General features: G+C 36.7%; 1 protein-coding gene across 1 annotated transcript in view; it reads left to right on the top strand.

Moving 5' to 3' along the window:
* Positions 1-1,740: 1,740 nt before the first annotated feature.
* The window catches only part of LOC111044467 (probable Dol-P-Man:Man(7)GlcNAc(2)-PP-Dol alpha-1,6-mannosyltransferase), a 40,015-nt gene continuing 24,641 nt past the window's right edge, over positions 1,741-17,114 (top strand). The window contains exons 1-4 of the mRNA XM_039425538.1: positions 1,741-1,801; positions 4,118-4,254; positions 6,749-6,881; positions 11,932-12,105. Coding sequence (XP_039281472.1) covers positions 1,756-1,801; positions 4,118-4,254; positions 6,749-6,881; positions 11,932-12,105 — 490 coding nt within the window. The 5' untranslated portion in view covers positions 1,741-1,755. The remainder of the gene's footprint in view (positions 1,802-4,117; positions 4,255-6,748; positions 6,882-11,931; positions 12,106-17,114) is intronic.

Genomic DNA, 17,114 nt, shown 5'->3' with positions numbered 1-17,114 from the left:
AGGAACAACTCGAGTTTGGAAAAAAGAATTTATTTTCACAAGATATCTGAGCATGAGCAAAAACGTTTTCAAATGGTCGCGTCTCATTCATCCCCTTCATTCAAAGGTCACTTCATTCTTATTTAGGAATAGAATGAGTTTGGGACTAAGCATGTTTTTCACTCTGCTACTATGATTTATGACTCAATGTATGAATAAATGAAAAAATGAATCTCTAATATAATACCCATTAAAAATTATAACATTTTTATTTGTTTTCAGTGAAAATGGCGTTGGAACAGGCACTTTTTCTTGTTGCAGCCGTCCATCTGATATTTTGTCCCTACACCAAAGTCGAAGAAAGCTTCAACTTGCAAGCGATGCACGATATTCTTCATCATCGAACGAACCTGAGCGAGGTAACTTTAAATTTATTTGTATGAAAATGGAATATCTTTCAAAAACAATAACTTCTTTGAAAAAAAAAAATATCAAGTTGAAATGAAAGCGATGTGGTCAGTTCCACATGAAATTATATAGAACTGACAACATCTCTTTCATTCCACCTAGATGGGGTTTCATTTATGCGTAAATGCCGTCGTCGACCACGAGAGGGTGAGGATTTCAGATTGGTTGGATTTCAGTTTGTCCAAATAACCTGAAACTTTATGTTCAATTATGTTTTAATAGGGGAGGTTGAGTTTTTCCTTTTTTATAATTTTAAATGGCAATATGTTGGTATTATCAGAAATGTTTTGATTCTTGAATAATAAACACAGATAATGAACATTCATTTGATCAGCTACACTTCATTAGCACACTTGAAATTTGGAAAATATAAATGTCAATAATGCTTATCGTCGTCGACTGCGGAAATTTACGCACAAACGAAAACGTACCTTTAAAGGTGCATTTTCGTTTGTGCGTAAATTTCCGCAGTCGTCGACGACAAGCATTGTTGATATTCATACTGTCCAAAATTCAAGTGTGCTAAAACAGCTGAACAGATAACTTTTCATTATTCGTCTTTATTATTAAAGAAATAAACATTTTTAATAATATCAAAATACTGTCATTTAAAAGTTTAAAAAAGTATAAGCTCAACCTGCCCCATTAAAACATAATTGAACATAATCTTTTAGGTTATGTAGACGAATTGAAATCCACCCAATCTGAGATTCTCTCCCTGTCGTGGTCAACGACGGCATTTACGCACTAACGAAAACCCAGCTTAATGTGCATAAGTATAAACTGAATCTCCTCCATTGAAAAATAATTGAAAATATTAATAGGTTATTAAGACAAATGGAAATCTACCCAATGTGAGATTCTCTCCCTGTCGTGGTCAACGACGGCATTTGCGCACAAACGAAAACCCAGCTTAATGTGGAAAAATTCCACATCTCTGTTTCTAGTGAAAACTGTAAAATATTGTCAATTCTACATTCTATGGTTTTGTGTTTTTTTAGTCACATTTTTAACAGTAATATTGTTGGGTAGTGTTGTCATTTATTATGAAATTTAATAGATTATACAGACCCTGTATATTGCTCCTGTGGGGTCACTCTGATGTCCAGAGGCTAAAAGAGGGTTGTGAGAATCATAACAGGCAGCGATCATCTCGCCCACTGCAAGCCCATCTTTGCTTACCTTGATGTATGAGGGTTATCAGCCATTACATCCTCCTGTGCTTGGTATATGTCAAGAGGATACAGCATACTCTGGTTGACCGTAGTGACATCCACTATCACAACACCAGGCGCTGTAAGCTGCTGGATGTCCCCAGGAGACGCCTCCACTGATGGATGCAGGCCAGTTATAGGTATTAGATTTACATGATTAGATATGAGTTATTTCTTTTCTTTTCATTTATTATTTCAGAATTATTTCATTTCTTTCAATTCTTCAACAAGCTGCCTCTTGGAGTGAAGCAGTTGTATGAGGCCGCCTCCAAGACAACCACCATACCTCCAGGAAGCTGCTCTGTCACTAGGCATATTATAATAGCCTACAATGCATTTATAGGCTACATTGATACATACAATATCATTCTCAATTACGAATGATTGGGGGGGAAAAAATAACAGGCTCAAAGCCCAAAACTGTTCCTTTCTCTAATTTAGATAGAAATTGTCCAAAAATCGGTTACGGTATGTTTACACTTCTAATGTGAATGAATTCATGAGAGATAATTTGAATTCTTATTAAAAGTGGTCACTGTTTGGATCTGGCATCTGAATAGATGTAATTGTAATAATAAGAAAACAAAGATATTGTCAAATTTCACTAAAAATTTATTGAAAACTTTAAAACAGAACCATGGTTTCATGTAGTTAACCAACGCATGCATCATAAGCTGTATCATGGTTCTGTTTTGAAGTTTTCAATAAATTTTTAGTGAAATTTGACAATATCTTTGTTTTCTTATTATGGAGAGATTTCACAACATCACCATCAATTCTACTAATTTTATTAGATGTAATTGTGCTACGTGTATTGAAACTGAGTTTTATGCCGCCATTGATCGTATAAGTGGGTAATGGATGAAGCAGAAGGTATTAAGGCTGTTGCAAAGGCTAAAAATAAACATTCTACTGGTGATTTTTTTCAAAATTTTTCGAATTGTTTATCATCAAGCTATCAAAATGAAAAAGTTTCTTCATGAAAACATTTTTTCTGATCATTACTTTTTGAGATATGAGCGCCTAAAGTTTAAATATTTGTCATAGAACATTTCAAGTTCTGTAAGATATTAATCCATGAGATTCAATGGATGGTTTTTTCATGATATTGTTGATCTAGTAAAACAAACATTTTCTGAAAATATTAATTTTTGAGAAAGTTATTTAATTAACCAACTAAAAGCTATTTTTGGTCAATGTTATGCTTCAATCGTTCATGGCGATGCATGTTTCTGATGTAATTTGATTGGGCATTACACTGGCTACATTTGAACTTTTTACTTACTCCATGCTTGTTCTTCTCGTGTGTTTTCAGATCTCCCAGTTGTTTAGATAACTTGCAGGGCAAAAAGTTACATTGATATTATCAAAAAATTTTGTTTCATTAGATCAACAATACCAGGGAGAATCTATCCTACATATCTAATGGATTCACATCTTACCGAACTTGTAATGTTCTGTCCCAAAAATTTAAACTTTAGGCGCTCATATCTCAAAAAGTAATGATCGGAAAAAAATTTCCTGAGAAAACTTTTTCATTTTGATTGATTGATGATAATTATACAAATCGAAAAACTTCGAAAATATCACCAGTAGAACGTTTTTTTTTTTAGTTTTTGCACAGCCTCAAAGGAACAACTCGAGTTTGGAAATAGTTATTTGTGCAACTAGTGCGCAAAGTGACAGTTTGCTGCACCGAAAGAAACGTTTACGTTCTTAACGTTCTTTACGTTCAAGAAACGGAATGGTTTCTTGAGTGCAGCAGAGGAACTTTGCGCACGTATTTCACATTAAGTTTTTCCTACAGTTACCATTGAATATGAAAAGTGGGTAATTATGGGTAAAATTGCCTGAAATGCATCAAATGTTTTTCTGTGTAATTTTATTATTGATAAAAACCTTAATCCTAAAATCCTAAAGTCCTCGTTGTCCTTGGTTATAATATATAATGAATATAATTAGCGCGTTGTGCTTCGTTGCACCTCTGCTCACTATAGCAGCCACAGCAGTCACTGTTACCAACTTCATTTTGATTTTGCTGCACTGTTGCTCCATATAACTACTAAGAATTTTGCGTTGCCATGTTGCAAATCTGGAGTGCAGAAAAATTTTTCCCGCACTAGAGCGGAAAAGTGATTCTTTGCGTTCTGTAATCAGTGCAGCAATGGCCACTTTTCAACGTACTGTAGGAAAAAATAATTTATTTACACAAAATATCTGAGCATGAGCAAAAACGTTTTCAAATGGTCTCGTATCATTCATTCCCTTCATTCAAAGGTCCCTCCATTCTTATTTAGGAATAGAATGAGTTTGGGACTAAGCCTGTTTTTCACTCCGCTACTATGATAGTTATGATTGTAATCATATTCATGATTTACTCAATGTATGAATAAATAAAAAAATGAATCTCTAATATAATACCCATTAAAAATTATAAAATTTTTATTTGTTTTCAGTGAAAATGGCGTTGGAACAGGCACTTTTTCTTGTTGCAGCCGTCCATCTGATATTTTGTCCCTACACCAAAGTCGAAGAAAGCTTCAACTTGCAAGCGATGCACGATATTCTTCATCATCGAACGAATCTGAGCGAGGTAACTTTAACTCTATTTTATGCCACTTTCAAAGACAGTAATTTGTTAAAAATATCAATGTGAACTTTAACTTTATTTGTATGATGATAAAACTTATTTCAAAGGCAATAAATTTGTCGAAAACGCTAAAATATCAAGGTGAAATGAAAGCGATGTTGTCAGTTCCACATGAAATTAAGTAGTATTATTGCAGCGACAATAAGATTCTGCTAACTTATGTCTAAACGACTCTGAGAACCAGCAAATTCAGGGATACTTGCTAGTTCTCACGGTTGAGGCGGCTCCACGAGGCAAGACACGGCGGATGTTTGATAGCCTGTAGATATTTTCACAGAGGAATACTGCAGACCTGGCAAGTACCCGCTTGCCGAATCTCGTGAGAACCGACTCTTCCAATAGCAGCAGTTAGGCCTTCTGGCACACTGACGTGTAGAGGGGGAAGTCTTCCGGACGGAAAAACCTCCAGTTGTTGAACAATCGAGATACCGAGCGGATCAATAGTATATTACGCTACAAGCACAGGAAGTTAGTGTTTACGGTATGAGGATAGTTTCCCGGGCGAGGCTTGCCGAGCCCTGGAATATGTTATCCGAATACCGTAAACAACTTTCTGAGAGAGTCGCGTACGTTATTTTTCGCCACACTACAGGTATAACTGACGCCAAAAAGTTAGGCAGTTTCGTGGGTCTCTTGTCGTCCCAACAGCTGATGTTGTCAAGTAGAGTTATCATCTAGCTTGGCCTAGGTGATGATTTTTAAATCAAAAGAGACAATAAATAGATGCATCAGCTGTGAGTAGGTTACACCATGTGACCCATGAAGCCCCCTAACTTTTTGGCATCAGCTATATAAGAATAATAAATCGAATTAGAATGTTTTATTAGGGGGGAAAACTTTGATGTCTCATATCTCAAGAACCAGACGTCGTAGGGTACTCAAAGTGGGGTGAAAATTTCCGATCTCACCCTCCTGAACACAATGCACCATATGGCACAGTTGTCCAAACACATTTTCAAAAATTTTCAAAAAGCGGCCGGAAAGGGTACTCTTTCCGGCCTTAGCCGGAAAGAAGCATGTTCTGACGTCAGACGAGAGTCGTCTGCAAGCAATGTCTTTCAGTTCTACTTAGGGACTGGAAAACAGCTGCTTTCTGTGCAGTGTGGCGAAAAAATCATATTGCAAAAAGTTAAGTTAGTTTTCCGGCATCATGAGATACGTGAGTGTCCTGTGTTTTGGGATTACCAGTGGGAGTGATAGCTGTGGGTGAATGCCAAAATTTCTAGCTCCTAATAAAACATTTTCACCCGACCGAGACCCTAATTAGTAAAATTCTTGTTGTAGTAAAATTTCTAGTTAGCAGAATCTTATTGGCAGGTAGTTTTTGTAGGAATAATATTTTGATAAAATGTACTGCATATTTCGCTCTTTAAATTTCAAGTAATTGGCATAAATGAGGAATTCTTTAGGCCGGTTACAGAGCTCGACCGACCGTCAGTGCGTATGTACCATCCTGACCGTACTCATCGATGAATCAGTTTTACACATTCAGAGCTCGACCGACCGTCAGTGCGTATGCACCATCCTGACCATATACATCAGTTTATCTGACTCACAAAATGGACGCCTTTACAGATTGTTTAATTGCAGTGCTTCGTAAACGAAAGATTAAAAGATGTAGATATCAAGTTCACCCGATGGTCGCCCAAAGAGCATTTCAAAGGGAATTTAGTACCATTATATACATCATTGCTTGGGGTTGAAGAAGATACATTTTTCAACTACCTCAGAATGTCCATCAGAAATTTTGATGAGTTATTTCGAGCTTCATTGGGAATACTTGCAGTCACTATAAGCTACGCGGATCAAATAAATGTAGATAATATTAATAATATATGATTTTCTCAATAAAAAATTTAGAAATGATTGAAGAAATGTATAGAAAAACTCTGAATTCAAATATGACACTATTAATTGAATTCATTCATTATGCTATTCAATTCAATATCAGCTGATTGTAGGGCAGAGGTGTCAGCACATTGGTTATGTTGCGATCGGGCTACTGATCAGTACAGCTCTGAAAGCTTCTATTTGCTTCAATAGCGCGTCAGTCGACCGATGGAACGGATGCGCACGAGCTTGACCGATGGTCTTCGTACGCTGTATAAAACGCATGGTCCTGACCGTGCGCGTGCGTGCCGTCAGTCTTGCTCTGTACGGATACATGGAATATCAATGGAAAAGACAAGCGCGACTGACGTACGCACTGACGGTCGGTCGAGCTCTGTAACCGGCCTTAGGTAATACAATGTTGTCTATCCAGTTCCCATGTCTCCCTTGAAGTAATAATAAGATATCTTCAACCCCCATCAAGGGCTGTTACAGTTCAATTTATACATTTTTTCTTTTTTTATAAATTTGATTTTGATTTTGTGAGAAGTTGTTTAATGTTCAATATACCATTTTTTTTATAATTTCACTTCAATTTTGCTTGCAGTACGACCACCATGAGTTTCCTGGGGTGGTGCCCCGTACATTTATTGGTCCACTAGCTGTCTCCTTCCTGTCGTCGCCCTTCTTTATTATTATACAGATGTTGGGAATCAGCAAGTTTATTACTCAGTATATAGGTGAGTAAATACTATCTCATGGTAATTTCTATTTCTTTTTCCTACAGTTACCTTGAAAAGTGGCCATTGATGCACTGATTACAGAACGCAAAGAATCACTTTTCCGCTCTAGTGCGGGAAAAATTTTTCTGCACTCCAGATTTGCAACATGGCAACGCAAAATACTTAGTAGGTTACATGGAGCAACAGTGCAGCAAAATCAAAATGAAGTTGGTAACAGTGACTGCTGTGGCTGCTATAGTGAGCAGAGGTGCAACCAAGCACAACGCGCTAATTATTAGTATTAGATATTATAACCAAGGACAACAGTGGATGACAGCGACAGCCGACAGCCACCACATTCAGCACACAGCCTTCATTCAAACACTACTACATTATTCAGGCAATTTTACCAATAATTACCCACTTTTCATATTCAATGGTAACTGTAGGAAAAACTTAATGTGAAATACGTGCGCAAAGTACCTCTGCTGCACTCAAGAAACCATTCCGCCCTCGTCTACGGCTCGGGCGTAAACGTTTCTTTCGGTGCAGCAAACTGTCACTTTGCGCACTAGTTGCACAAATAACTATAATGTGACCGGTGTGGACACGAAACCATGGTCGTGTACCGAATAATACAGTGTAGAATTTAACAACATATTTGTGTTTTTATTCAATTCTATTTCTTTTACTAAAGATGATGTCCGTACATGAGCTGCATGTTTTTCTTGCGGATGGTTGATGGTTAATGAGATATATTTTTGATTATAATCTCTATGATCTCTAAGTGAGGTCGACGTTATAATGGCTGTAGAGAAAGGTAGAAGAACAGCGTCGCCGATTCTCTGCCTTGCCACTGTCTTCTATAGAGGATAGCTGATACCAGTATATCTGATCCTATTATATTAAGCGAGCAATTTCTGTATGTATATATATTTATATGGTTATGTGGTTTATATATATTTATGTTCAACGGATCTCGAAAACGGCTCTAACGATTTTCACGAAATTTGGAACAAAGTAGGTTTATGATATGAAGATTCGATTGCACTAGGTCTCAACCCTTAGATAACTTGCTGAAGGACATTAAAAGGATAAATACGTCCTTGGAAAAACAGCTGGAAATTTTGTCGTCCATCGATACCGTAGTGGAAGAGAGTGAACGAGTGCATGTATGGGATCATCCAGCTGATCTCTCGAGAAGAAAAAATCAGCAAGAGAAACTTATTTTCGTTTATTTCTCTTTTTTTAGAAAACATGTTTACTTCAGATGCTGTTAGTGATACATAGTATATTAACAAAAAATATTGTAGCAAACATAGTATATCATTCTACATCGAATTCATAGTATATCTATTTGTAATTGATGATGTGTTTGTTTTTTGAAGTGTGAATAAATTGTTATTTTGATGAGTGATAGTAGTTAAACTAGATTTTGATATGGACTGTAGTATACATTTGAAAAGGTACAGTTTTGGGCATAAGCCTGTTGTGCCTCCTCATATAACTGTAAAAATAATTGTACGACTGAGAAAGTGAATAAATAAAATATAAACTATAAATTCAATCTTTCGTTACAAATTTTCTATGCTTTTACACTCCAGAGCAAAGCTCGGTCCCCCGATATTGTAATATTAACTGTTCATTCTCGTTTAAAATAAGCAATTATATTTTTTTCCTACAGTTACGTTGAAAAGTGGCCATTGCTGCACTGATTACAGAACGCAAAGAATCACTTTTCCGCTCTAGTGCGGGAAAAATTTTTCTGCACTCCAGATTTGCAACATGGCAACGCAAAATACTTAGTAGGTTATATGGAGCAACAGTGCAGCAAAATCAAAATGAAGTTGGTAACAGTGACTGCTGTAGCTGCTATAGTGAGCAGAGGTGCAACCAAGCACAACGCGCTAATTATTATTCATTATATATTATAATGGAGGACAACGAGGACTTTAGGATTTTAGGATTAAGGTTTTTATCAATAATAAAATTACACAGAAAAACATTTGATTGATTTCAGGCAATTTTACCCATAATTACCCACTTTTCATATTCAATGGTAACTGTAGGAAAAACTTAATGTGAAATACGTGCGCAAAGTTCCTCTGCTGCACTCAAGAAACCATTCCGCCCTCGCCTACGGCTCGGGCGTAAACGTTTCTTTCGGTGCAGCAAAACTGACACTTTGCGCACTAGTTGCACAAATAACTATTTCTATCATACAGAGTAAATTCAAACTGAAAAGAATACACATATGCAAAGCTTGTCCGCATCTGTTTGTGATTAGAACTTTGTTCTGCAGACACAGTCCATGCTCTTCAAATAAATCATTGACTTGTGTCATATCCATATTCGAGTTCTAAGAGATGCGCTGGTAACAGAAATTAGTTCACTTACATTCGCAATATGTTTAATAAATTTTAGAAAAATATCATAGTTTCTATATTTTTGAGATTTCCTATAATGATTACGGGCCGGTTTCCGAGCTCGGGATTTAGCTAAGTCCTAGACTTTAAACAGCTGGAGTCAGAAATAATTGATTTTCCAAAACGGGGCGTAGTCGCAGTCATTGTCATAGTCACGTATGAATTAAATTTCGAAAAACTAGAAAATTGAACACAAAATAAAATAAAGAGAAAATAGTGTAAAGTTTCAGCTATGAATTATTTAGGTATGTCTAATTTCGTCAAGGAAAAACGTTTCCAATTATAGAAATGAGAAAATAAAAACTGCTACTACTGTTATAAAAGCAGCTGTTTAAAGTCTAGGACTTAGCTAAATCCCGAGCTCGGAAACCTGCTCTTGATCAAATATCAATAGTTCAAAAACAAAGGCCCGGTTGCACAAAAGCCGGTTTAATTTTAACTGTGATAAATGTCAAGAGAACCAATGAGAGGAAGCCTTTTTGAAAAGACCTTGGTTCTCGTGGAATTAATCACGATTAAAATTTAACTGGCTTTCGTGCAACCGGCACAAAGCGGTTTTTTCAGGCGTTTTCAGACGAGTCGGGAGGGCAGGAAGCTCTCCGATTGGCTGATTAGGTTGGCATTCGGGAATCAGCTGATAATCAGCCAATCAGAGAACTTCCTGCGCTTCCGACTAGTCTGAAAACGCCCAAAAAACCCGCTTCATGTGGCTCGGCCAATATTGAGGTGTGAAATAGTTTATAGAAATATTTGTAGTTCATGAACCAAGCATTTAAATTCTATATGGAAGTGAACAGGGATTTAAAATAGTTAACAAGTTCTTAATTGTTGAGATACAAATGCAATTAGTTTTCAACCATTGTTCTATTAACTAGTAGCTCTGTGAACAGTAGATCTCGCGCTCAGTAAGTTACATTGACCTGTTGTTATGTTTTCTCAAAAATTAATAAATAATTTATCAATTTAAAATGACTAGAAAAAATCCCAAATAAGCATAGAGCTTTCTGTCCTATCGTACCGTGACGTGTCGTCCCGGAATGTGAGTGTGAGCGCTGTTATCAGGTCTGGCTGCAACTGTCTACAACGTTCACGGAAAGATACATTTTCAAGATGTTCGATGTTTTTGAACGGGTAGTATTATAATCAATTGCCTCCTAACGTTGATGGAAAGATACATTTTCTATATTTTTGAGATTTCCTATAATGATTACGGGCCGGTTTCCGAGCTCGGGATTTAGCTAAGTCCTAGACTTTAAACAGCTGGAGTCAGAAAATTGGCTTTCCAAAACGGGGAGTAGTCGCAGTCATTGTCATAGTCACGTATGAATTAAATTTCGAAAAACTAGAAAATTGAACACAAAATAAAATAAAGAGAAAATAGTGTAAAGTTTCAGCTATGAATTATTTAGGTATGTCTAATTTCGTCAAGGAAAAACGTTTCCAATTATAGAAATGAGAAAATAAAAACTGCTACTACTGTTATAAAAGCTGTTTTGGAAAGCCAATTTTCTGACTCCAGCTGTTTAAAGTCTAGGACTTAGCTAAATCCCGAGCTCGGAAACCTGCTCTTGATCAAATATCATTAGTTCAAAAACAAAGGCCCGGTTGCACAAAAGCCGGTTTAATTTTAACTGTGATAAATGTCAAGAGAACCAATGAGAGGAAGCCTTTTTGAAAAGACCTTGGTTCTCGTGGAATTAATCACGATTAAAATTTAACTGGCTTTCGTGCAACCGGCACAAAGCGGTTTTTTCAGGCGTTTTCAGACGAGTCGGGAGGGCAGGAAGCTCTCCGATTGGCTGATTAGGTTGGCATTCGGGAATCAGCTGATAATCAGCCAATCAGAGAACTTCCTGCGCTTCCGACTAGTCTGAAAACGCCCAAAAAACCCGCTTCATGTGGCTCGGCCAATATTGAGGTGTGAAATAGTTTATAGAAATATTTGTAGTTCATGAACCAAGCATTTAAATTCTATATGGAAGTGAACAGGGATTTAAAATAGTTAACAAGTTCTTAATTGTTGAGATACAAATGCAATTAGTTTTCAACCATTGTTCTATTAACTAGTAGCTCTGTGAACAGTAGATCTCGCGCTCAGTAAGTTACATTGACCTGTTGTTATGTTTTCTCAAAAATTAATAAATAATTTATCAATATAAAAGGAAAAAGGAGCCTCCTTCATACGCCAATATTGGAGTAAAAATCATACTATAGAATTGATGATGAATAGACTCACATGCAGCGCTAGTGTCGTACTTGGAATTGAAATCCGCTATTGAGGGGGCAACCCATGAGATTATTACATACCAATGCCACCAATGCCTTTGTGATCTACAGTATTACAAATATATATATATATATATATATATATATATATATATATATATATATATATATACAATATCTCGTGCTAAAATGCCCCAAGGCGGCCTCCAATTTCAAGTAAGAGCTATCATTGGGAAGGCATAGGCATTGTGGGTCTATATCTCTTTAAGGTCTTTGTATGGTTTCATAAATAAGTTGAATGCCTGATTTTAACTTTATGTGACAACTCTGCAACCGGGCATTAAAGCCCAAAACTGTTCCACTTAAATTGTACCTTGATATATTCCTTGTTCAGCCATTCCTTGTTCTGTTTGCAGTGCGGTCAATCCTAGGTCTGTCAGTTCTGCTGGCGTTCCACCGGTTCCATTTGACAGTGAAGAACGTGTTTGGACGCGGAACGGCGCAGTGGTTCATTCTGATCACCATGTCGCAGTACCACTTCATGTTCTACCTCAGTAGACCGCTGCCTAATATATTGGCTCTACCACTAGGTAATTTACTAAACATTAAATTGTGTAAGGGTCTAAGATGGTTTAAACTTCGTCTAAGGGGCGTTTGCACAGTGTAAGTTTAAGCTAAAGCTTAAACCAAATCTGGATATTTTTTGGTTTAAACTGAAATTCCGTTTGCGCAGTATCAGTTTAAACTCTGGGAAAGTTTAAACCTCCAAAATAGGAGGTTTAAACCAAATAAATCAACTTTTCCAAAAATTGATATTTTAAGAAATTTTTTGTTTTACTAGATAAACAATACCATGTAGAATCCATTCTCTAAATCTCATGGATTTATATCGTACCGAATTTGAAATGTTCTGTCCCAAAAATTCAAATTTCACTCGCTCATATCTCAAAAAGAAATGATCGAAAAAAATGTTTTCCTGAGAAAACTTTATCATTTTGATAGCTTGATGATATACAAATCGAAAAACTTGGAAAAATATCACGAGTAGAAAGTTTATTTTTAGCCTTTGCACAGCCTTAACGACTGATATAAAAATTTTCAAGAGTAAGGTGTATGAATTCCTGGTTTCACAAGCCTACTACAGTGTGAAGGATTTTAGAGGTAGAAGGTAGCTTAGTTTGTAAGTAGGTCTTCTCTTTTCTTCCATGTGTGCTTTTTATTGTGAACCTATTATTGTTACATTTACATTAAATTATCACATTCCTTAATCACATCAAATTAATGATTGGGAGAGAATCAACAGGATAAACCCAAAACTGTTTCTCTCCCTAATTTTGATAAAATAGTCCAAATGAGGTTATGAAAACACTTTTATAAAGATCACAAAAATTTACAGTCCAAATATACATTATACTAAAAATTTTGTATCTCGGTTGATCAGAAAGATGAAACAAATTATTATTACACTTGAAAATGCATTAATAAATTGAAAAATATTAAAAAACTTGATAAATTTGAAGCCAGAAAAATCACAAAAACATTTACTATCAGCATATGATAGTTACTTATTAAGAACTGACGTTATTTAAATGTATATTGTAGTGTACTGTGTTGAACAATAGTTATTTGTGCAACTAGAGCGCAAAGTGACAGTTTGCTGCACAGAAAGAAAATGGGAGGATAGGGACGGCAGACAACGGTCCGCTGTGCCCTAGGGTGATGGGAGGTCAGGGACGGCAGACAACGGTCCGCTGTGCCCTGGGGAAATGGGAGGACAGGGACGGCAGACAACGGTCCGCTGTGCCTAGGGTGATGGGAGGTCAGGGACGGCAGACAACGGTCCGCTGTGCCCTGGGGAAATGGGAGGACAGGGACGGCAGACAACGGTCCGCTGTGCCCTAGGGTGATGGGAGGTCAGGGACGGCAGACAACGGTCCGCTGTGCCCTGGGGAAATGGGAGGACAGGGACGGCAGACAACGGTCCGCTGTGCCCTAGGGTGATGGGAGGTCAGGGACGGCAGACAACGGTCCGCTGTGCCCTAGGTAGATGGGAGGACAGGGACGGCAGACAACGGTCCGCTGTGCCCTAGGGAGATGGGAGGTTAGGGACGTACGGCAGCCAAGGGGCCGCTGTACCAGGGCAGGAGGTCGGGGACGTACGGCAGCCAACGGGCCGCTGTACCAGGAGCAGGAAGGTTTGTGAGCGGAATGCTGTGGTCTGGGGCTCGTCCGGCCTTAAATACTCCCCCAAAGTGGAGGGGATGGAGTTGAGCCGCCGCCAGAGGCGGTGGAAATCGACTTGATGCGCGGAAGATGGTGCGCCATCGGTACCTTCCTTATCTCCGCGGTCGGCTAGCATTGCTGATAGCCAAGCGTCTTTCTCCAATATTATTAATTATTTAGCAATATCTTCCGTCACAATTTTACTTTGTATATATATATATATATATATATATATATATCGTGCTAAAATGCCCCAATGGCGGCCTTCAATTTCATGTAAGAGCTATCATTGGGAAGGCATAGGCATTGTGGGTCTATATCTCTTTAAGGTCTTTGTATGGTTTCATAAATAAGTTGAATGCCTGATTTTAACTTTATGTGACGACTCTGCAACCGGGCATTAAAGCCCAAAACTGTTCCACTTAAATTGTACCTTGATATTATTCCTTGTTCAGCCATTCCTTGTTCTGTTTGCAGTGCGGTCAATCCTAGGTCTGTCAGTTCTGCTGGCGTTCCACCGGTTCCATTTGACAGTGAAGAACGTGTTTGGACGCGGAACGGCGCAGTGGTTCATTCTGATCACCATGTCGCAGTACCACTTCATGTTCTACCTCAGTAGACCGCTGCCTAATATATTGGCTCTACCACTAGGTAATTTACTAAACATTAAATTGTGTAAGGGTCTAAGATGGTTTAAACTTCGTCTAAGGGGCGTTTGCACAGTGTAAGTTTAAGCTAAAGCTTAAACCAAATCTGGATATTTTTTGGTTTAAACTGAAATTCCGTTTGCGCAGTATCAGTTTAAACTCTGGGAAAGTTTAAACCTCCAAAATAGGAGGTTTAAACCAAATAAATCAACTTTTCCAAAAATTGATATTTTAAGAAATTTTTGTTTTACTAGATAAACAATACCATGTAGAATCCATTCTCTAAATCTCATGGATTTATATCGTACCGAATTTGAAATGTTCTGTCCCAAAAATTCAATTTCACTCGGTCATATCTCAAAAAGAAATGATCGAATAAAATGTTTTCCTGAGAAAACTTTATCATTTTGATAGCTTGATGATATACAAATCGAAAAACTTGGAAAAATATCACGAGTAGAAGTTTATTTTTAGCCTTTGCACAGCCTTAACGACTTACCTATCGAGCTGCAGTCCTTGTCTGATATAAAAATTTTCAAGAGTAAGGTGTATGAATTCCTGGTTTCACAAGCCTACTACAGTGTGAAGGATTTTAGAGGTAGAAGGTAGCGTAGTTTGTAAGTAGGTCTTCTCTTTTCTTCCATGTGTGCTTTTTATTGTGAACCTATTATTGTTACATTTACATTAAATTTATCACATTCCTTAATCACAACATCAAATTAATGATTGGGAGAGAATCAACAGGATAAACCCAAAACTGTTTCTCTCCCTAATTCTGATAAAATAGTCCAAATGAGGTTATGAAAACACTTTTATAAAGATCACAAAAATTTACAGTCCAAATATACATTATACTAAAAATTTTGTATCTCGGTTGATCAGAAAGATGAAACAAATTATTATTACACTTGAAAATGCATTAATAAATTGAAAAATATTAAAAAACTTGATAAATTTGAAGCCAGAAAAATCACAAAAACATTTACTATCAGCATATGATAGTTACTTATTAAGAACTGACGTTATTTAAATGTATATTGTAGAGTAAGGTGTATGAATTCCTGGTTTCACAAGCCTACTACAGTGTGAAGGATTTTAGAGGTAGAAGGTAGCTTAGTTTGTGAGTAGGTCTTCTCTTTTCTTCCATGTGTGCTTTTTATTGTGAACCTATTATTGTTACATTTACATTACATTTATTACATTCCTTAATCACAACATCAAATTAATGATTGGGAGAGAATCAACAGGATAAACCCAAAACTGTTTCTCTCCCTAATTTTGATAAAATAGTCCAAATGAGGTTATGAAAACACTTTTATAAAGATCACAAAAATTTACAGTCCAAATATACATTATACTACAAATTTTGTATCTCGGTTGATCAGAAAGATGAAACAAATTATTATTACACTTGAAAATGCATTAATAAATTGAAAAATATTAAAAAACTTGATAAATTTGAAGCCAGAAAAATCACAAAAACATTCACTATCAGCATAAGATAGTTACTTATTAAGAACTGACGTTATTTAACTGTATATTGTAGTGTACTGTGTTGAACAAAAATATTATTTTCCTACAGTTACGTTGAAAAGTGGCCATTGCTGCACTGATTACAGAACGCAAAGAATCACTTTTCCGCTCTAGTGCGGGAAAAATTTTTCTGCACTCCAGATTTGCAACATGGCAACGCAAAATACTAAGTAGGTTATATGGAGCAACAGTGCAGCAAAATCAAAATGAAGTTGGTAACAGTGACTGCTGTGGCTGCTATAGTGAGCAGAGGTGCAACCAAGCACAACGCGCTAATTATTACATTATATATTATAACCAAGGACAACGAGGACTTTAGGATTTTAGGATTAAGGTTTTTATCAATAATAAAATTACACAGAAAAACATTTGATGGATTTCAGGCAATTTTACCCATAATTACTCACTTTTCATATTGAATGGTAACTGTAGGAAAAACTTAATGTGAAATACGTGCGCAAAGTTCCTCTGCTGCACTCAAGAAACCATTCCGCCCTCGCCTACGGCTCGGGCGTAAACGTTTCTTTCGGTGCAGCAAACTGTCACTTTGCGCACTAGTTGCACAAATAACTATTATCGTATCTTAATTTTCTCAAACTATAAGTGAGGTAACCTCTTAATTCAGGAACATAACCACCTCTAATACAAGGCCCCGGCCTACGATATTGCAACGTCGCAGTGTAGGCCTGTGTGAATCGAATACATGATTGGTGAAAAAGATTTTAAAAAATACCAGCTGATCCTTTTCACCAATCATGTATTAGATTCTAGGCCTACGCTGCGACGTTGCAATATCGTAGGTCGGGGCCTTGTATTAGAGGTGGCTATGTTCCTGAATTAAGAGGTTACTAGATTCACTTAGTTTGAGAAAATTAAGATAAGATAAGATGAGATAATCTTTTTATTGTATTAGAGGTGGCTATGTTCCTGAATTAAGAGGTTACTAGATTCACTTAGTTTGAGAAAATTAAGATAAGATAAGATGAGATAATCTTTTTATTGTATTAGAGGTGGCTATGTTCCTGAATTAAGAGGTTACTAGATTCACTTAGTTTGAGAAAATCAAGATAAGATAAGATAAGATGAGATAATCTTTTTATTGTATTAGAGGTGGCTATGTTCCTGAATTAAGAGGTTACTAGATTCACTTAGTTTGAGAAAATCAAGATAAGATAAGATGAGATAATCTTTTTATT

The sequence above is a fragment of the Nilaparvata lugens genome, chromosome 4, assembly GCF_014356525.2.
Source record: "Nilaparvata lugens isolate BPH chromosome 4, ASM1435652v1, whole genome shotgun sequence".
Lineage (NCBI taxonomy): Eukaryota > Metazoa > Arthropoda > Insecta > Hemiptera > Delphacidae > Nilaparvata > Nilaparvata lugens.
Note: the sequence above shows the minus strand (reverse complement) of the source record. Positions and strands in the feature narration are given on the sequence as shown.